Source organism: Belonocnema kinseyi, chromosome 9, assembly GCF_010883055.1.
Source record: "Belonocnema kinseyi isolate 2016_QV_RU_SX_M_011 chromosome 9, B_treatae_v1, whole genome shotgun sequence".
NCBI lineage: Eukaryota > Metazoa > Arthropoda > Insecta > Hymenoptera > Cynipidae > Belonocnema > Belonocnema kinseyi.
Genome location: NC_046665.1, coordinates 47,940,485 through 47,961,296, shown reverse-complemented (window position 1 = coordinate 47,961,296; position 20,812 = coordinate 47,940,485). Strand labels below are relative to the sequence as shown.

Below are 20,812 nucleotides of genomic sequence, written 5' to 3'. Positions count from 1 at the left end.
AAGATAATATTATAATCATGTTATATTATAATAGTCTTATTTATATCTTGATCCGCATTTGAATGAAATTAAAGAAATTGGCGATTTTTGAATTCATCTCATTTGGATAAAAACTCAATTATTTGATTAAAAAATTAATTATTTTGTTAAAAATGTAACCATTTTGTAAAAAAAAGTTCCCTTTTCTATCAAAAGTTCAACTACTTTGCTAAAATTTTTATTTTTTCTATTTGAAGGTTCATCTCTTTCGTTGAAAATACATTTTTGAAACTGGCAATTAATCTATACCATTTTTGGTTAAAAAATCATGTATCTTATTAAAAATTCGCCTTTCTTTGTAGAAATTAAATTGCTGAAGGAAAATTTATAGTTTTTAATTACAAATTACAATTTTCGGTTGAATTATAATTTTTGGGTTGCAAAGTCGTTTTGTTGTAAATGCAACTATATTGTTAAAAATTAAAATCATAATTTTTGGGTGGGAAATTCGATTATTCACTTAAAGTTGAACTACTTGGTAAAAAAATTAATTCTTTCTTATTAAGGATTCATAATTATAGTTGAAAATTCAACTATTTGCTTTTAAATTGGATTAAAAATTCAGGTTTTTTGTAGATAATACTCTTTTGGACTTTAAAATTAAATAATTTCGTTGAAAGTTCATGTATTTTGTTAGAAATTGACCTTGTTTGGTACATCCTCTTGGGTTTAAAAGTCGATTAATTCACTAAGAGTTGAACTACTTTGTAAAAAAAATACGTTTTTTTAACAAGGTTTTTTAATTATGGTTGAAAATGTAACTATTTGGTTGAAAGTTTAACTCTTTGATTGAAAACACATATTTTTCGCTTAAAAAATTCAACTTTTTGTAGATAATTCGTCTTTTTGACTTTAAAATTAAATAATTTCGTTTAAAATTCATGTATTTTGTTTAAAATTGGTCTTTTTTGTAGATCATTAATTTTCTTGGTCGAAAATTCATCTGATTGGTTGAGAATTTAACAACTTTGTTTAAAATTAATTTTTTTCTGTTAAAAATTATTTATCTTTATCTGAGAATGTAACTATTATATGATTGATTACAAATAATCGTATATATTGGTTAAGTTGGAAAATCGGTTTTTTTTATAGAACATTAATCTTCTTGGAAAAATTTACCTTTTCCCTTGAAAATTCGTTTTTTTTCTTGTTCAATTAAATTTTTTATCACAGTTTTTATATACAAATTGAACTATTCCATTTTTGGTTGAATCTTTATCCTGTACTTTGTATTAGTTAAAACACCAATTATTTGATAGAAAATTAATTTATTTGTTTTCGATTTTGATTTTTTTTTCAATTGAAACAATTTTAAAATAAAATGTTTCAAATTTAATTTAAGGTATTAAAAATTGAAAAATAATTGATTTTATAAGATGATTCTCAATCCGTTCAAAATTAAAGAATTAAAAGATATTAGTTTATAAAAGTATTTTCAATTATGACTTCAAATATTATTTCAGTCTAAAAAAATTTTATTTTTAAACCATTCAATTTGAAATTTTTAATTAAAAAAAAAAAGAAAAATTCGTTAATTATCAGAAATATTTGACCATTCATTTAAAACAACCCATTACAAACAACTGTTTAAAACTATACAAATTTGAACAAACTGGTTTGAAATAGAAAGCCTTGAATTGTTAAATTTTTAATCAGCTAAATTTTAAGTTTAAACGCTACAATTTTAATTTTGAAAAATATTCGAAATTAATTTAAAACTTAAAATTATTTCAAATAATTTGAAACACGATGTAGTTTTTTGCAGATTTAAAAAAAATTGATCTTTTTGAGAATTGTAAAATATTCAAAAAGAATAACAAAAATTGTTGTGATTGCTAAGAAAATTGAAAATGATTTCTCATTTTGGAAAATTAATTTTAAGTGAGTATTTGAGAAGATTTAAAAAATTAAAAAAAAAGAATCAAGTCGATTTTAAGGCAATTTTTTATTTTCCTTTTTTTTAATTTTAGGAAAAAAATCTAATTAACAAAATAAATCAAGTTCCAGCACAAAAGTTTACTTCTTAACAAAATAAATTAATTTTCTATCAAATAATTGGTGTTTTAACTTATACAATGTACAGGATAAAGTTTCAACCAAAAATGGAATAGTTCAATTTCCAGATAAAAATTGTGCTAAAAATTGAACTGAACAAGAAAAAAAAAACAAATTTTCAACAAAATTGATAAATTTTCAGGGGAAAAGGTGGATTTTTGACCAAGAAGATTATTGTTCTATAAAAAAAACGATTTTCCAACTTAACCAATATATACGATTATTTGTAATCAATCATATAATAGTTACATTCTCAGATAAAGATAAATAATTTTTAACAGAAAAAAATTAATTTTAAACAAAGTTGTTAAATTCTCAACCAATCAGATGAATTTTCGACCAAGAAAATTAATGATCTACAAAAAAGACAAATTTTAAACAAAATACATGAATTTTCAACGAAATTATTTAATTTTAAAGTCAAAAAGACGAATTATCTACAAAAAGTTGAATTTTTTAAGCGAAAAATATGAGTTTTCAATCAAAGAGTTAAACTTTCAACCAAATAGTTACATTTTCAACCATAATTAAAAAAGCTTGTTAAAAAAACATATTTTTTTACAAAGTAGTTCAACTCTTAGTGAATTAATCGACTTTTAAACCCAAGAAGATGTACCAAACAAGGTCAATTTCTAACAAAATACATGAAATTTCAACGAAATTATTTAATTTTAAAGTCCAAAAGAGTATTATCTACAAAAAACCTGAATTGTTAATCAAATTTAAAAGCAAATAGTTGAATTTTCAACTATAATTATGAATCCTTAATAAGAAAGAATTAATTTTTTTACCAAGTAGTTCAACTTTAAGTGAAAAATCGAATTTTCAACCCAAAAATTATGATTTTAATTTTTAACAATATAGTTGCATTTACAACAAAACGACTTTGCAACCCAAAAATATTTACAGTTGATAATTCAACTGAAAATTGTAATTTTTGAATTAAAAAGTATAAATTTTCCATAAAACAATTTAATATACGAGGAATGACGAATTTGTAACAAAATACATAATTTTTTAACCAAAAATGGTATAGATTAATTATCAGTTTCAAAAATGTATTTTCAACGAAAGAGATGAACCTTCAAATAAAAAAAATAAAAATTTTAACAAAGTAGTTGAAATTTTGATAGAAAAGAGGACTTCTTTAGAAAATAGTTACATTTTTAACAAAATAATTAATTTTTCAATCAAATAATTGACTTTTTATCGAAACGAGATGAATTCCAAAATCGCTAATTTCTTTAATTTCATTCAAATGCGGATCAAGATATAACTAAGACTATTATAATATAACATGATTATAATACTATCATTAATAATATATGTGTGTGTATATATATATGTGTGTGTGTATATGTATAATAGTATTCACATTTATATAATCTATATTTTATACTTAAAATAACATAACCGCAAAATATACGCATATATAGAGACGCGCGAAGTATTCAAATCATGAGAATCGCCAGCATCGAAATCTGGAAATATTAGAAACCCGATCTCTTCATTTTATTTCAAAGCAGATAGAGATATAAATAGAACCGCCGAAGTGTTCCGACGGGCAATCGTGCACCTTCGAGTTTTAAAATTCAGAAGAGGAGAAATGGGTTGCGCGCGCAACTCAGTCATTACATCGTCTCCTACTATATTCACACGGACATAGCCCTGTCATAGTATTGGACCAGATTTCGTTTCAGATCTGGGATTACTGAATCGAGGAGATCGTCAGTCGAAACCAAGCATTAGCGATAAGTAGCCGTTTGGTTTTCGACTCTCTCCTACGAGGAATTATTTCGAAGCTCACCGTGATTATAGATCACCAGGAATCTAGGTTAGGAGGACAGGAAAGGACTTAACGGTGTTTTGAATAACATTAAACTAAAAAAAATCAATTATAAACTTTCATTCCATTTCCCTTAATTGCCAATTCGTCTCCGCTTTGATAGATTGAGGCTATACTGGAGGGTTACCCGTTCATCCTTGGGCAACCCATTCTTATGGGATCACAAGGATGCCAGTGTGCAAACCCTTGACTATCCCTGCAGAAACGGCGACTTGATTCAGTTAAGGAGGAAGAGAATGCCCATACACTCTGACAATTTTTAAAACCTATTCTGTATTGGCAACTTGTTAATTGCAAGAACCAATGCAGCGAGGATAAACCAATTTATAAGAAATTAGATTTGGAGTGCAATGGATCTTGATGAGTTTTATCTCACAGAATCATGAGCTTAGGAATTAGTAAAATTCCCAAAATTGTCACATGACTTCTGTGAGGCAAATCGAGTAAATGTAATGAAAGGTAGATGCCTTTGAAAATTTTGGAAGGTAAAAGAAATAAGCGGATGCAAGCTCAAGCTTTGTTGCACCATAAGGGAAATAAAAAATTTACGAAAAATAGACAGATTTCCAGGTACATAATTGCACATAATTTTCGTGGAATGAAATTCACTTTATAAAATACAATATAAACAAAATTTTAAACAAAAGAGGTATCTCTGTCCTCTTTAAAAAAATCAGAAAAACGACTAACACATTTAGCTTGCGATTAAAGGAAAAACTAAAAGGAAAAGATATGGCAATTTCGATTAATTTACAACCTTTCAGTTTGCAATTTTGACTCACGCTTCTGTGGGCTCATCTCTCGTAAAAATAAAAATAACTATTTGCATGAAAAAAAGGTTAAAATGAACAGATTCTGATGCAACAGTTTCTGATGCAAAACTATTTTAAGCTCAACGGACTAAAAGTAGAAAAGAGTGAATTACAATTCAATTTCGAACCAGAAATTGTTGATAGAGTTTCTTTTGGGATTTTTGTAAATGATAAATTGATTCGTTTCAGGTTTGTCGTCCTAGCAGGATTGGAACCGGCGTATGTACTCAGTACCAATTTTCTGAGCAGGGCAAATTAAAATCGATACGTCCAAAACTTATGATTAATTTCATGAGATGGAAATGTTGAGACAATAATATTAAAATAAGTCCAATTAAAAGATAGAAGTGAGTTATATCTCTGAGTTCTGGTATTACATTGGATTGTCAATCATGATTATTTTCAGTTATAATTCTATAATGATGAATACATAAAAAGAAATTAGGAGAATAACGTTACAAGATGGATTTGGTGTATTTCAGCTGGTTCATTTCAATGAACATTATTGGAAAACCATTATCTCTAGACCCTATCCCAAGACTGGGGATTGATCAGCCTAAAATTAATTCTAAGTCATTCTGATGATATAGGTGTATCAAAAAGATATCTCGAGGACATTTAACTTGCCTAAATTTTAATTAATAAATTATTTAGGGATTTTTTTGTATTTTAGAAAATGTTTTTTCTGGAACTCTTCGGAAAATTTGATTTGATCAACCATTAAAATAAATTAGAGACTCGTTGGTGATAGGATTGTATCAAAAATTTATCTAGACAAGATAATTTAGCCCAGAATTTTTGTTCCATTTTTTTTAGAAATTATTCTATTTTCGAAATCGCTATCTCTGGATTTGATTTCCAAACTGGCATTTGATCAGCCTTTAAAATTCATTTTAATTCATTTTTATTATATAGGTGTATCAAAAAGATATCTCGAGGAAATTTAACTTGCCTGAAATTTAACTTATGAATTATTTATAAATTTTTTAGTATCTTAGGAAATGTTTTCCCTGGACTTCATTTCAAAATTTGGTTTGATCCACAACTAAAATGAATAAGAGACTCGTTAGTGATAAGATTGTATCAGATATAAATCTAGACATACTATACTATTTTAGGCAGAGTAAATGTGAATTACACTAAAAGAATTTTATTTTCTAATAAGGTACCAGCAATGTATGAATTTAACATTTAGACCTGATAAAATAGATAATTATAGAAAAATTTTTGAAAAAATTGAAATAAATATTCTGGCCCAAAATCTCGCTTCTGCATTAATTTCTGTTACACTTCTATTATCAACGACTCTCTAATTTATTTTAGTGGTTGATCAAACCAAATTTTGAAATGCGGTCGAGAGAAAACATTCTCTAAAATAAAAAAAATCCCAAAAGAGTTTATTAGTTCCAATTCAGGCAAGTTAAATTGCTTCAAGATATTTTTTTAGTACACCTATACCATCAGATTAAATTATAATTAATTGTAGGGGATAATGAAATACCAGTTTGGAAATCAGATCCAGAGATAGCGATTTCAAAAATAGAATAATTTCTCTAAAAAAAATGGAATAACAATTCTGGGCTAAATTATCTTGCCTAGATAAATTTTTCATATAATTCTATCACCAACGAGTCTCTAATTTATTTTAATGGTTGATCAAACCAAATTTTGAGATGAAGTCCAGAGAAAACATTTTCTAAAATACAAAAAATCCCCAAATATTTTATTAATTAAAATTCAGGCAAGTTAAATTACCTAGAAATATCGTTTTGATACACCTATATCATTAGAATGTCTCCGAATTAATTTTAGGCTGATCAATCCACAGTCTTGGGATAAGGTCTGGAGATAACGGTTTTTCCAATGATGTTCATTGAAATGAACCAGCTGAATTGCACCCAATCCATCTGCATTGCCTGATGTGAATTTATCTATGATCGATCTGTGAAAAAAACCAATGGAAATCAGATATGAATTTCAGAAATGTGTTACTTATTAAAGGCATTAATAATTAATGATTCTTAAATTATTATTGAGTAATTATTGTTTCAATTATTACTGCCGACACTGTCAGTGATAAAAAAACCACAAAACATTTCTTTGGTAAAGAATAATCAATCGAAAGTATAATAAACATTCCGGGCCGATCTGTCATTATTTCGAGGTTGTGGTCAGATTCACGTTTTTACCGAAATCGCTGTAAGTAATTGTAGGTAATGGCAATTAAAAATTTTTGCATGTAATATTTTATTCACTTTACTCAAAACAAATCCTGTCTATTCATAACATACCTTTTTTATGTCGCAAATAAGCGTTAAACTCAATTCACACTTCATCCACTAAAAGCGCACAATATTATTACCAATTTATAGTATTAGTCACTCAGCAGCCATTCCATAATGTTATTGGCACAGAGGAAAATTGACGTTTACTTCTCAGTCCACAAGTCTCACTTCATTATTAATGAAACACTTATTATTTGTAATTACTACATAACATAACCTATATTTTTGACACTTGTATCCATTTGAAGTTTCGAACGCATCCATGGAAACTATGATAAACTTGATCCGAAGATGCGCGGACTTGACCGAATGGCCGATCCGAATGCAACTTTGAAGGCGCGAAATAGGAAAATGCCTCTGTACAATAACTTCTTCCCTGCTGTTGTGCAATTCGGGTATCAATTAAGTGCGTCATATATGTAAGCCCCAGCGCGTCCATCCTGTATAAAGTACATAAAATATTGAGTAGCAATATAAAATACAAATAAAAAGAACAGTTAGAGTGCGTAATACTTTAATCGTTTTCAAACGTTTTATTCACGTTTAAACTGTATTTTACGTCAAACGGATCATTGGCACCCTCACAATTTAGTTTAATTAATCGAAACGAAGAAAGGCGCAAATTGATCTACATGATATGTACTTTCAAAAGTAATGTAACTTTTTGAATAAATGAATATGGCGCCTTAAAAAATGTTTTTCCCGATACATACCCCAAAAACAGTAGAAATTTTTTTGAACCTTTTCGAGTATTTCTCTAACGTACATATATCACCATTTTTGTAATCTCTTACGAATCTGAAATCAGACATTTTAAATTCAAAATCGCCTATTCGAAATGGCGGCCATGTGCTACTTGCATTTATAAAAAATTCTTCAAATGAACTGAAAAATCATACTCGAGATTCTTTGAGGTAGCCGATAATGATTCCGATATCAGAGTTTTAAAATTCAAAAAGGCGACCGTATACTCTTCATTCTATAAAACAATGCTTCAAATGAATTGAACAAGCATACTCAGGGGTTTTTAGGGCCGCTGATAACGAATCCAAAATCAGAATTCCAAAATTCAAAATGACGGTCGTATATTCTTCATTTTAGACAAAAATGCTTCAATTGAATTGGAAAAACCATAGTCGGGGGGTTTTGTGATTGCTGATAACGAATCCGATATCGGAATTTCAAAATTCAAAATAGCGTCCAATGTAATTCTTTTTGTTAGAGTGCTCTTGATTTTGGATAAAAATGTTGTTTTGGCAAGGATCCTGTACCAAGCTGTATAAACTTAAACGAGTGTAAAAATGTCCAGTCATTCAAAAGTTTTCATATTACACTGCAGAGCTTTTAGATGAGCGCAATATTAAACAAGTCATTTTTAGAACATGGCAATCTACCGATAGATGCACTTTAAATAAAGAATTGAAATAATACGGCCGTCAGTTTGAATTTTAAATGTCTGATTTCAGACTTGTTAGTTTCCAGAAATGTCGATATATGTATTTTGGAGGAATACTAAAAAAAGTAAAACATTTTTTCTACCGTTTTTACCGGGAAAATATATTTTTAAGGCGCCATATTGAATCCAACATTAGAAAATTTTCAAAATGCTTTATTAGTTCATTACTTTTTAAAGTGCGTAGCAAGTAGATCAATTTGCGCTTTTATTCGTTTTGATTGGTCAAACCAAATTTTGAGGATGCCAGTGATCCGCTTGACGTGATATATATAATTTACGTGCGCTTTGATGTACAGTTAAAACGTTAATAAAAAGTTTGAACACGATTTACAGTATTGCGCACTCTAGAATTTCTTTTTATTTGTATTTTATATTTCTACTCTATATTTTATGTACGTTATATACTTGTTCAAATACATATAATTTGTAATACATCTTATATATATATATTTATATTAAAGCTTTGAATGCTTTAATTTTTTTACAAAAATGTTTGGCTTGTTCGTTTCTTTATTTATTTGTTTATGTTATTAATCACAAATCAAAGCATATAGATACAGTTATCAAATTTGAACGCATAAATACATATTTAAAACATTTAAACGTACGAATAGCGGGATACGCAAACAAGCGCGAAATGTTACGTGGGATAACTTTGCATAAATTATTTCGTTCTGCCTCCAAATTTCTCAGATACTAGTAGATATAATACTTGAAATATCAAACAAAGTTAGCTGGCTGTATATGGGTGGAAAATCCGTCAGCTAGCGTATTATATAGTCAGTGCTTATGAAAAAAAAACCTGAAAAATAAAGCTATGAAGAAAAACATTTTTCAAAAACGCCGTGAAAAATAAATTGTTTATTAGCTCGCTGTGAAAAAACATTGTTTTAAAACACCGTGAAGAAGAACAAATCTCAGTAAAATTGTATGAAAAAAAATATATTTTGGTAAATGTTTAGAAAAAACATTATTCCTATAAGCGCCGTGAAAAGAAATCTTACTTATGAAAAAACCGTGAAAAAAACCTTATTTTTGACAAAGCCGTGAAAAAAGACCATATTCGTTAAAAATTTTAATAAAACTATTTTATTCAAAGAAAAAAAATATAATAATCACTTTGCCGTAAGAAAAGTAATATTGTTGGACTATGCAAAAAACTATACATAAATATCCAGTTAAAATCGTGGATCCGTCACAAAAGGCCCAAACGACAAAGCGCCCGCCGATTAGAGTCGCGCAGTCGTGGAGAAGACCCGCGAATCAGAGAACGAGTAGAGCGTTGCTTGTACTAATTTGATCAAAGATGTTTGTTGAGTTAGTATGAGCGATTCAAAAAATCATCATATAAATTAAGGTACAAAATAGTTTGCGGTTAAATTGATGAAACAGACAAGAGCTTTGCTATTCTACAAGAATATTTTCAGAAATTAGATTGTTCCAACAGCCAAAATTACTAAAAATTGTGAATCGACGATTCGGTTGCACCAGATCGAGCACCAGGTAGTATAATCAGTATTCTACGAGAGCTTTTTTAAAATTTAAATTTTGTACCATAAGTAATCAAAACAATTCCAAATGGTGATTCGACGACCCGGGCGCACCAGGTCGCGCGCCAGGTAGCTTAGAACGTATTCTATAAGAATTTTTTAAAAATTTAGATTATTCCAACAGCCAAAATTAATAAAAATTGTGAGTCTATGATCCGGGTGCGACCGATCAAGCACCAAGTAGTATAACGAGTATTCTACAAGAAATTTTTCAAAAGTTAGATTGTTCCAAGTGCCAATATAAGTATCGTTGGTGAGTCGACGATCCAGCTGCAACAGGTCGCGCACCAGGTAGCTTAGCACGTATTCTACAAGAATTTTTTCAAAATTTAGATTGTTGCAACTGCCAAAATAACTACGATTGGTGATTCGACGACCCAGGTACATTAGGTCGCGCCACAGTTATTTCGGCAGTTGGAACAATCTAAATTTTGAAAAAGTTCTTGTTGAATGCGTGCTAGTTACCTGGGACGCGACCTGGTGCACGCGGGTCGTCGAATCACCAATGGTAGTTATTTTGGCAGCTGCAACAATCTAAATTTTGAAAAACTTCTTATAGAATACGTTCTAAGCTACCTGGTGCGCGACCTGGTGCAGCCGGATCGTCGACTCTTCAATGCTAGTTATTTTGGCAGTTGGAAAATTCTAAATTTTGAAAAAGTTTTTGTTGAATACATGTTAGCTACCTGGGGCGCGACCTGGTGCACCCGGGTGATCGAATCTACCTCAATTTATATGATGATTTTTTGAAGCGCTCATACTAACTCAACAAACATCTTTTAATCAAGTTATGACAAGCAACGTTATCTCTTAATGTCTCAAAATAGTGCTTTTCTTTATCTATACAGCGAGAGAATATTACAAACTGAAAATCTGATAACCACGCCCCTACTCGCTCTCTAATTCGCGGGCCTTTTTCACGACTGCGCGACTCCCATTGGCGGGCGCTTTGTCGTTTGAGCCTTTTGTGACCGATCCAAAATTATGTGTTTTACGCTGCCACGCAGTGGTTAAACATTGGAAAAAGGTGGCCAAAATTATAAAATGTTAATAAAATGGGCCAAATTCGATTACTTACGGGTTTTTGAGGTCGCTGATTACGAATCCGATGTAAAAAATTCCGAAAACAAAATGGCGGATCCAATATGGCCCCTTTTGAATTGAAAATTTCATAATTCTGACTTCAGATTCGTAATCAGCGACCCCAAAAACCCCCAAGTAGATATTTTCAAGCTCATATAACTCTTTTTTAAACAATTGAAAATCGCCATCTTGAATTGAAAATTTCGAACTTCTAACTTCAGATTCATTATCAGCGACCCCAAAAACCGCCAAGAAGAGATTTTCAAACTCATTCATCTCTTTTTTTCTAAATTTTGAAGTCGCTATCTTGCATCCGCTATCTTGAATTGAAATTTTCGAAATTCGGTCTTCATATTCGTAATCAGCGACCCGAAAAACCGCCGAGTAAGAATTTTCAAGTAAATTCACTGAACAGAAAAATACGTTCAACAAAGGGTTAATTTAAAAAATACAAGCATTTAATGTTAAATTATATAACATACTTTATTATTAATAAAATAATAAACCATTATAATTATAACAATAGGAAAAAGTAATTACTTACTTGAAGAAACGATGTGAAAAGATTTGCTTCCCGAGCGTTTTCATAAGTATTTTTTGACGATGCCTCCTTAATAAGTTATACTTATCACGGTATTTTCATAAATAAGGTTTTTTTTCACGGCGTTTTCACAAAAAAATTTTTTTTTCATGGCGTTTTCACGAGTAAACTTTTTTCTCACGGCGTTTCTTAAAAAGAGTTTCTTTTTGCAGTATTTACTAAAATATGTTTTTTATTACGGCCATTCAATGATGCGGGTTTTTTTTCACGGTATTTATACAAGACGTGTTTTTTTCACAGCGCTTACCAATATGTATATTTTTCACAGTGATTACTGACATATATTTTTGTTCAACACATTTTATAGAGATGAGTTTTTTTTATGGCGTTATGATAAGAAATGTTTTTTTCACAGCAATTTTACTTACGGGTTCATTCTCCTAAGCACCGGCGATATACGAGTATACCTATACGCGAGCGCCGCTCGCGCCTAGCTCCGCGTTAGATATTCTACTGCCTCAGCTGACGGGTTTTCCACCCACGTACAGCCAGCTGACGATTATTTGTATGGGAACTATCATGCAAATTAGCAGCTGATGAAGAAATCATTGAAGACTTTTTTAACTTTTGGGGCGGCTGTCATTGCCCCACCCACCCAAAGTGCCCCAGCTGACGCTAACTACACTTACATTACACATGTCTGAAGTATTCTCCAATGTATTAGGCGGAAGGAAATTGGTCGCAAAAAACTGTCGCCGGCTCCCGGACTATTAAAACTCAATGCTCCAAATTCATTGCCTATCACCAGAATTCCTGACGTCGCCAATACTTTCATTTCCATAAGAAATTTTTGCTCTTTTTCTGGTAGAGGAAATAGTACTAGATTGTGATATAGGAGAAGAAGAAAGACCCTGCGAATTTAATGCAGGTCCAGATAAAGTAATTGAAGACAAATTGTTTCCTCTTGAATCCTTATTTTGTAAAACTCGTCCAGATTCTTCATCTTCTCCTTCCATTTTTAGCCTTTTTAATCCGCTACTTCCATTTGTTACATAACTAACGAGTGTCATCGAATTTTTTATCGTATTAGAATTAATTCGATTCAATTTAAAAAAATTAGCTGACCTATTTCCTCGAATCCAAGCATCTGGAAAAGCAGTGAAATGAGTTTGGGAATGTCCTGTCTGTAAGGATTGACCAGATCTATTTGATAATCCATGATTAGCAGGTGCAATCATTAATAAATTATTGCCATTTTTATCACAAAGTTGAGAACCATGTTTTGTCGAGTTGTAGCTACTCGGATATGAATTTCCACTTTCATCTTCCGTTTTATCGTTTTTAATTATAGTGCTTGATTTTTGACAGGTTATCATATTGTTTTGAGATGCAAATTGAGGCTCGCATTTTATTCTCATATCATGTCTTGATTTTTGATGAGGATGATGATGAGCTAGACCATTTCGATCTTGCGACTTTTGCCAGTCGAGTACTTTGCTCAAAAGTCTTATGTACCTAAAATTATCATGATAAATATTATTATTGAAATAATAATTAATTTTTAGTTGGAGGCTATAACAGTACATGAAATATATATTTCGTGATATTGATAGTAATGCATTTAATTCGAATTTTATTGAACTCAAAATTAATTACACTTATTTCAACTGAATTAAAATACATATTGATGAATTCAACGCAATTCCAAAAAAATTTTAATCAACGTAATTGTATTAAAAATAAATTTTACTTCCTGTAATTTAATTTCAATGAATGCAAATCAATAGCAGGGAATTTAAGGAATTCAATGCAATCTAATAGAATCCAAAGTGAATTCTACTAAAACTAAATAAATTCAAAGGAATTTTAATAAGTTGCAATTAATTAGAGGTAATTTAATTCATTTAAGTACATTGAAGTGAATTTCAATAACTCCAAATTTGAATTACAATCAAAATAAAATTATAATCAATTAAGGGCCAATTTAAAGGAAAGTATGAAATTCAATATAACTTCAGTTAATTTTATTGAATTCAAAGTGAATTTCAGAGAACGCTATCGATTTCAGCAAATGGGGAAGAGAAAGACACTTTGCTTGCAGCGCCATTTCGTCACTTTGTCTATTGACAAAGCTTCTTACAGTCCCTCCCTTTGTCGATTGTCACTACTATTTCTACACGCTGGGCCGAACCAAAGAGTATGCAACTCGTCTTACACGCTAATGCTATTCTTATGGAAGTGTATGCGAGGTTGCATACATTTTGGTAAGCCCCAACGTGTCCACCCTGTATATATATACATATTTCATATTTCATTCAATTGAATTAAACATTAATTCAAATATTTTATACATTTTAATTGAATTCAAGGTTATTTCAAGTTATTTCAATATATAACTTAATTCGAATTGAATTGAAATAAGTTTCACTAAATATAAAGTAAATTCAACAAAATCCAAATAATTGCAAGAAAATTAATGTAAATTTAACAACTTTAAGGGAATGCAACACATTATAATGTCACGAATCTACCGAATAAAATTTTCCTTTTATTAATTTTTATTAATATTGCAGTCGACCAAACATGAAACAATTAATTATGCAATTTATAAAGATTATACCAAAGTTTCTAACATGATACCACCTTGATCAAAAAGTTTTAGGACTTTATTTTTAAAATAGAAAATATAAGTTTATTCATCATAATCAAAATTGTCCCCTTCAAAATACTCCCCATCGACTGTAACGCACTTATGCCAGCGCTTGATCCAATCCTCGAAACATTTTTTATAATCTGTTTGCGGTATAGCCATCAGAGCCATCTTTGATTTATATATATTTATGCATAATTTATATACAATAGGAAAAAGTCACAGTCGGTTGACTCAAGAAACCGCCGATTATAAAAAAATGTTTCGAGGATTGGATCAAGTGCTGGCATAAGTGCGTTGCAGTCGATGGGGATTACTTTGAAGGGGGCAATATTGATTATGATGAATAAACTTGTATTTTTGATTTTAAAAATAAAGTCATAAAACTTTTTTATGAAGGTGGTATTTCTAAGTGAAATGTAGATTAAAATTTGGAATATGAACGAGGGGAGAAGATAAAAAGTCTTTAACAAATAAAATATCACTGGTTACCACTTTCTTATTTTTTGAGTGCATATTCTATAAATAAATGTCCAGTTTGAACGTTTAAAGGCAAAAAGAAATAATTTTCTTTCTTCATTTCCCTTCAGTTGTGTTTCCAATTATGCGATATGCTGCCTGTTGAAGTCTACAGTGATCATTTATTCACCATCTAATGACGCACATTGATTTTTGATTACATTGAATATAATTTATTCGAAAACAACATGCTCCGAGCCTATAACGTCCCTGAAAAAGGGAACGTTATATAGTCATTTAACGAACAGTATCAGCTACTGATGTTTTATTAGTGGTGGTTTATTAATGGTGGTTTCAAATAAAATATCATACAATACATGGAATATAGTATAATCACATAATTAATTCTCGCAACACAGATGAGAATTATTGAAAATATTTATTTCAATCAGCCTTTAACATTCCACAATGGGCATTTTTAAAATAAAATTAAAAATAATACCAAAAGACCCATTTCCGTCACTATAGATATCACTGGGAATAGTTGGAATACGATTTAAGGAGTGTGAGTTTGTGTGCAAAATGAACAAAGAATATCCTGTGATAAATTTTTCTCATAAAGTATCACCTAGTAGATGAAAGTAAGTAATTTTAACGCGTAAATATATTCTGAAAACAATAATCAGTCATTTTATTTCAAAAATCCATCAGGCTGATTATTTGTTATTCTGATTTGTCTATTAAAAATTCTTTCACAGCTGACCATTTTTATTTATTCTAAATCACCCATGCGTTAAATTCAAGCGATAATGATCATTAGGGTAGATAAAACAAAATTTGAAAACCAAAAACTGCCTATCACAGAATAGATTCATTTTGAGTTCTTTATAACTGGTGTAGAATTTGCAATAGATCGCCATTTTTCAAAGATATTGTAAGACTTCAATCATTTCAGTTTTTCTAGGTCTGAAACTCATGTTTGTAAACCTCAACAAGCGAAAATTATTTTAAAAGCTTTTCAAACTATGATAACAATTTATTGTGCATGAACTGAATCAGACTCAAAATTGACCTAAAAAGCTGCTCGCCTCGCGGGCATATTCTCATCGCGCGCGGCTCACAAGTTTGAGTGCGGCTAGGGCGCGCGAAAGTTGAGTCTCGCGCTTCGCGCTCGATAATGCATTTCTCTCGATCTTCGCTCCCGTAGGGCACTCAAAAAGTAACATTTTTCTTTTTATGACTTTTTTTCATATCGTGCGTTATTTGGCTTAAAATGTTCATTTTCGTGTGTTTTTTGGAGTTTTGTCATTGCTACATCTTTAGTAATTTTTGGTTTTATGATGAAAGTCATAAGAATAAATTGCTCGTCTTGTTGAATACTATGAATATCCGTACAGATAATTTTTTAATTTTGAAAAGAATGGTCTCAAAAATATTCAAAACGCGCTCACTTTTTGAATTTTTATCCAAAATAGCTAGCTTACGAGCTTGATCTTCATGTTAGGAAAGTAATTTTTTTTTTGAATGTTATTTTTTACGAATAAAACAAAAACTACATGTCCTATAAAAAATCATAGGCGACAAATTTGGATGAGTTTTCACACTTTATGGAAGAGCAACTTTTGTATATTAACTTTTTCGATATCTTGAGTCGTTTATCCAAAGATTTAATTTTTTTATATTTTGAATATCGTTTTTTATGAATAAAAGAAAAACTAAACGACATATCAAAAAGTAGTGAATAATAAATTTGCAGATCTTTTTAAGGTGTGCAATTAGCTTTTTTTTCTTATCTTGCATAGTTTGACCGCAAAATGCAAATTTGTATTTCTCATTCTTTTTTGTTCGCTCAAAATTTGTGTTTTTGACTTTTCGACCAAATTTAGGAAGTCGTTATGATCATATCATATGGCTTTCAAACATCAACGTTTTTTTCTAGACTTTTTACATATTGCGCGTTGTTTAGCTTGAAATCTTCATTTTCGTTTTTTTTTTCAGGATTTTGAAAATACTAATAGTCTCATAATTTTTTTATCGAAAAAGCTAGAAAGTCCATTTGTTTAAGTTTCCGAGTCCTATACTCGTAGATACATAAAGGTTTATATTTCGGCCTGCTGGCCTTAAACAAATTAACCTGCTTACACTTCCATTTTTTACAGAATTTTCTTACAACTACCTCTTAAAAATTAACATCCATCCACACCTTATATCTAATTAGCTCGCTTTTATAGCCTAGCCTTCCTGGCTTCGCCTCGCCTCGCACACATGTCGCTATTTTCTCGCTATGCTTCGCATTGCCAGCCTCTTTTCCCGCGGTTAACACCTAATACTTAACTACTATTTACAATATTTACAGTTTTCTTACACCTACTTCCTCTCCTTTTTACAATCTGTCCTTCTGTATTCTTCTTCCTTCTTCCATCTCTTCTTCTTCATCTTACCCAACACCTCCTTCATCCATGCTACTGCCCTTTTGTACCCCCTTTCATGCAACAATACCACCATGCTTATTTCACTCTGTTCCACTTCTACACAATCCTCCAACCAGTTCTCAACTTTTACATGCCCCTTCCCGCACAGTGCACACATTCTCTTATCTCAAGAAAGCCAAAACCTATTGAAATCCTCCATGCAACCGCATCTCATTCTCGCTATAAGTTCCTAACATCCTTGCTCTCCTTTCTCACACAAATATTGCGTTCTCTCCCTAGGCATAATCCACAAATAGTTCCCGTTAAACGTTGACTCTTATTCTCTCCTCTCCTTCTACCTTCTCTTTCTCCATTCCATTCTTTTGAACCAACTCATATACCTTCTTTCCTTCATCGTGCATCCTTCTCACTTCATCCATCTGCAATCCATTCGTTCTAAAATACCTTTGCCTTTCAACCTTCATCTTCGCACCCCTACGTCTTTTCTCCTTCTCCCACCAACACTCCATAACCAGCTTACGTCCCCCCTCTTCGAAAAATGTCTCCTTATATTTACATGCTCGACGTCCCGTCATAATCCCTAAACTCGTTCTTCCTGTCTCCCTCCTGACAATATAGTTCGGCGTATTCATTGTCAACTCCAGTGTCCAGTTTACATACCTCTCATGTATCCTATTTACCTCCTTACTTACCATCCACCCACACACATCCACTTCGTAAAATAAGACACTCATTACTAGCAAATCAAAGAATTTCATGCTTTTTACAAAATCATCTGCGAGCAACCTTTTACCCAGTCCCCACACCTGCATTATCACCACATTTTCCTTTCTCACCCTCTCTTTTATATTACCATCCACTCCCCCATTCCTCCAAAACAGGAAGCCCAGATACACAAAATCTTTCACCTCCTGTACCGCTTTTCCTTCCACCTCCACTTCCCTCCCTTATCTCTCCCACCTCTCTTCCTGAACACCTTAACCTTAGACTTGTCCGCAGTTAACTCTAACCGATTTTTGTCCAAATATCTTCTCAACCTTTTCATCATCTCCTTTAAAGCCTCTTCGCTCTTTGCATTTTTGCAAATGGCGTTGAACTAAGTGGGCACCCTTGCCTCAACCCCCTATCCATCCAGAATCCTGCAGAGTTTCCCTCGTATCCTCTCATCCTATGTTTCGTCTCCTCATATACCTTCGTTACCCTCTTAATTAGCTCTCTCTCCACTCCCCTGTCTCCCATTGCCTCCCACAAACTCCCCCTATTCACCGAAAGGAACGCGCCCTTTAGATCTACAAAAAACGCGTACACTTTGGTACCCTTTTGGGTTATTTCTCTATTCACCGCATGCTGCAAGACGTAAATATTGTCAATAGTACTCATTCCCTCCATAAAGCCCGCCTGCATCTCCAGCAATATTCCTTTCCCCTCAACATCCTTGCGCAGCCTGTCTGCCAACACCATTGCATATACTTTGTACGCAGTATTCATTATCGTAATTCCTCTATATTTTTCCTGCATATACCTTTCCACTTTCTTATACAGTTGTACGATCAGCCCCTCCCTCCCTCCACCCTCTTGGGAATTTCTCCCCGCCATACTTTTTTCACTACCGTCTTTAGCTTCTCCCTTGCATATTGTGTGCCAAACAGTCACGCTTCGTTCTCTACCCTGTCCAGCCCTGCTGCCTTAGATTTTTTCAACTTCCTTATCTGCTTCTCTAACTCTTCATCGTTCAGCTCCTTTCCATCTACCTCCCTGGTTCTTCTAATCACCTCATCTCTCTTTGATGAATCTGAGCCCTCAAATGAATTTTTTTTAATTTCCTCAATTTGTCACTCCCTTCCTTCCACTTCCTGTATGTCGTTATCACCTTTCTCCTCTTGATTCTACACCTTTAAAACTTACGTTGCCCAACTGCTCCTGATACTTCTCTGTCACCTCTCTCATTCATGAGACTCTCTTCCCTAACGACCCTTCTTCATTTTCATGCCCTCCCCCTCTCCTTCCACATGAATTTCTTCCTCTAATGCATCCCTAACCCTTCTCATAATTCCCCTACTAGTCCTTCCTTTCCTTTTCACTCTGAACACCTTCTGTAGCCTCCACCTATACCTCTCTACCCACGTCTCTACCAGTCCAATCACATTAAATTCCTAAATATACCTACAGAAATCATCATCTTTCTTCTTTACCCCTGTTACGTTTCAGTACAGGACATTTAACGCCCCTCCATCCTGCTTTACTCCCACCTCCTACTTCCTACGAAATAATTTTCCCTGCACTTCCTTCGACACATCCTTCTCCTCTTCCCAAACCCACATTTTCTCATCTATTTTTATTTTCCGATACCCTACCCGCGCTGCTCTCCCTTCATGCGTCTCCTTTCTAGCCCTATTATTTAACATTCTCTGCACATACCTTTCCTTCCTCGTCAAATCTAGATTGATGAAAACCTTCTTATCCTTTATCCTATTTTTGTTACGCACAACCTTCCATTTTCCTTCCCAGCTCTCCAATTCCACCACCACAACTTCATTCCCCTTTCTCCCCTCCATCCTAAATTTCCGTACCTTGTCTTCAACCCACCCCATGCTCTGTAGCAGTGCTTCTACCCCCTCCCTTTCTTCCCCGCACTTTAGCTTCAATCCTCTTATTACAATATTATTTCTCCTATCTGCCTTCTCTCTTCTCTCCATCCTCAACTCCATTTCTCTTACCCTTTCCCTATCCGCTCTCTCCTCTTTTTCACTTCTACGCCCTCCCATTTCTCTTCTATCATATTCTCAATTATTTCCAAAATACTTTGCTTTTCGCTCTCTTTCCTGTCTACTACTTCTATTTCCGACCTGCCCTCCACCTTCTCAAGCCTTTTCTCTACCCTTTCCTTCCACGCCCTTATCTCTTCTTCCATCTTATTCATTTTATCCTGTTTCTCCGTTCTTACCCACACCACCACCCTCTGTAATCCTTCTAGTTTCCTCCTCAGCACTTTTACCTCTTTTTCCCATCTCTCATCTCTTACCCCCAGGTCCTCCCTTATACATTCCATCTGCTTCTTAGCCCCCTTACGTCCTCCATCAAACCTCTGACCTTGCCTATCAGCAACACGAAAGCGTCATTCTCCGTCTGCCCCTCCATTTTCAAGGGAAGGAGGTTACCTACGTGTTCGTAAGCTTTTTTTAAAGGACTCTCTAGCGCGTTTTTCTCCCGACTCTCTTTGCTGCCCCTTTTTCTGTGCAAGAGATTCTCCCCCTCACTTGCGCTGGACGCTCTCTCCCTTGCCTTGTCGTTTCCTTCACTCCGATTCTTCCCTCTTCTTGGTGCGCCACTCGCCACCGGGCCACGCACAGCTGGCCGTCGTGGCTTGGAAACTTCCTCCCCGTCTAATTCACTACCAGCACTGCCAATACTCTCGCTGACCATCTCCCGCTCTTCAGGCGGTAACTGTGACCTATTCATGCAAAAAAGTACGTAGTGCAGCCAACATATGTCTCTCAAGGTATTGTTTATTTAATTTTTATTTTAATGCAAACATCGAAAAAAATGTCGATTTTTCTAATTTCATTTTTTATCTTCTAGACAAAATTTTTCTTATACTTCTCTT

General features: G+C 32.7%; 1 protein-coding gene across 1 annotated transcript in view; it reads right to left on the bottom strand.

Annotated features, from left to right (window-relative positions):
* Window positions 1-12,458: 12,458 nt before the first annotated feature.
* Window positions 12,459-20,812, bottom strand: part of LOC117180525 — a 19,894-nt gene continuing 11,540 nt past the window's right edge. The window contains exon 3 of the mRNA XM_033373023.1: window positions 12,459-13,182. Coding sequence (XP_033228914.1) covers window positions 12,459-13,182 — 724 coding nt within the window. The remainder of the gene's footprint in view (window positions 13,183-20,812) is intronic.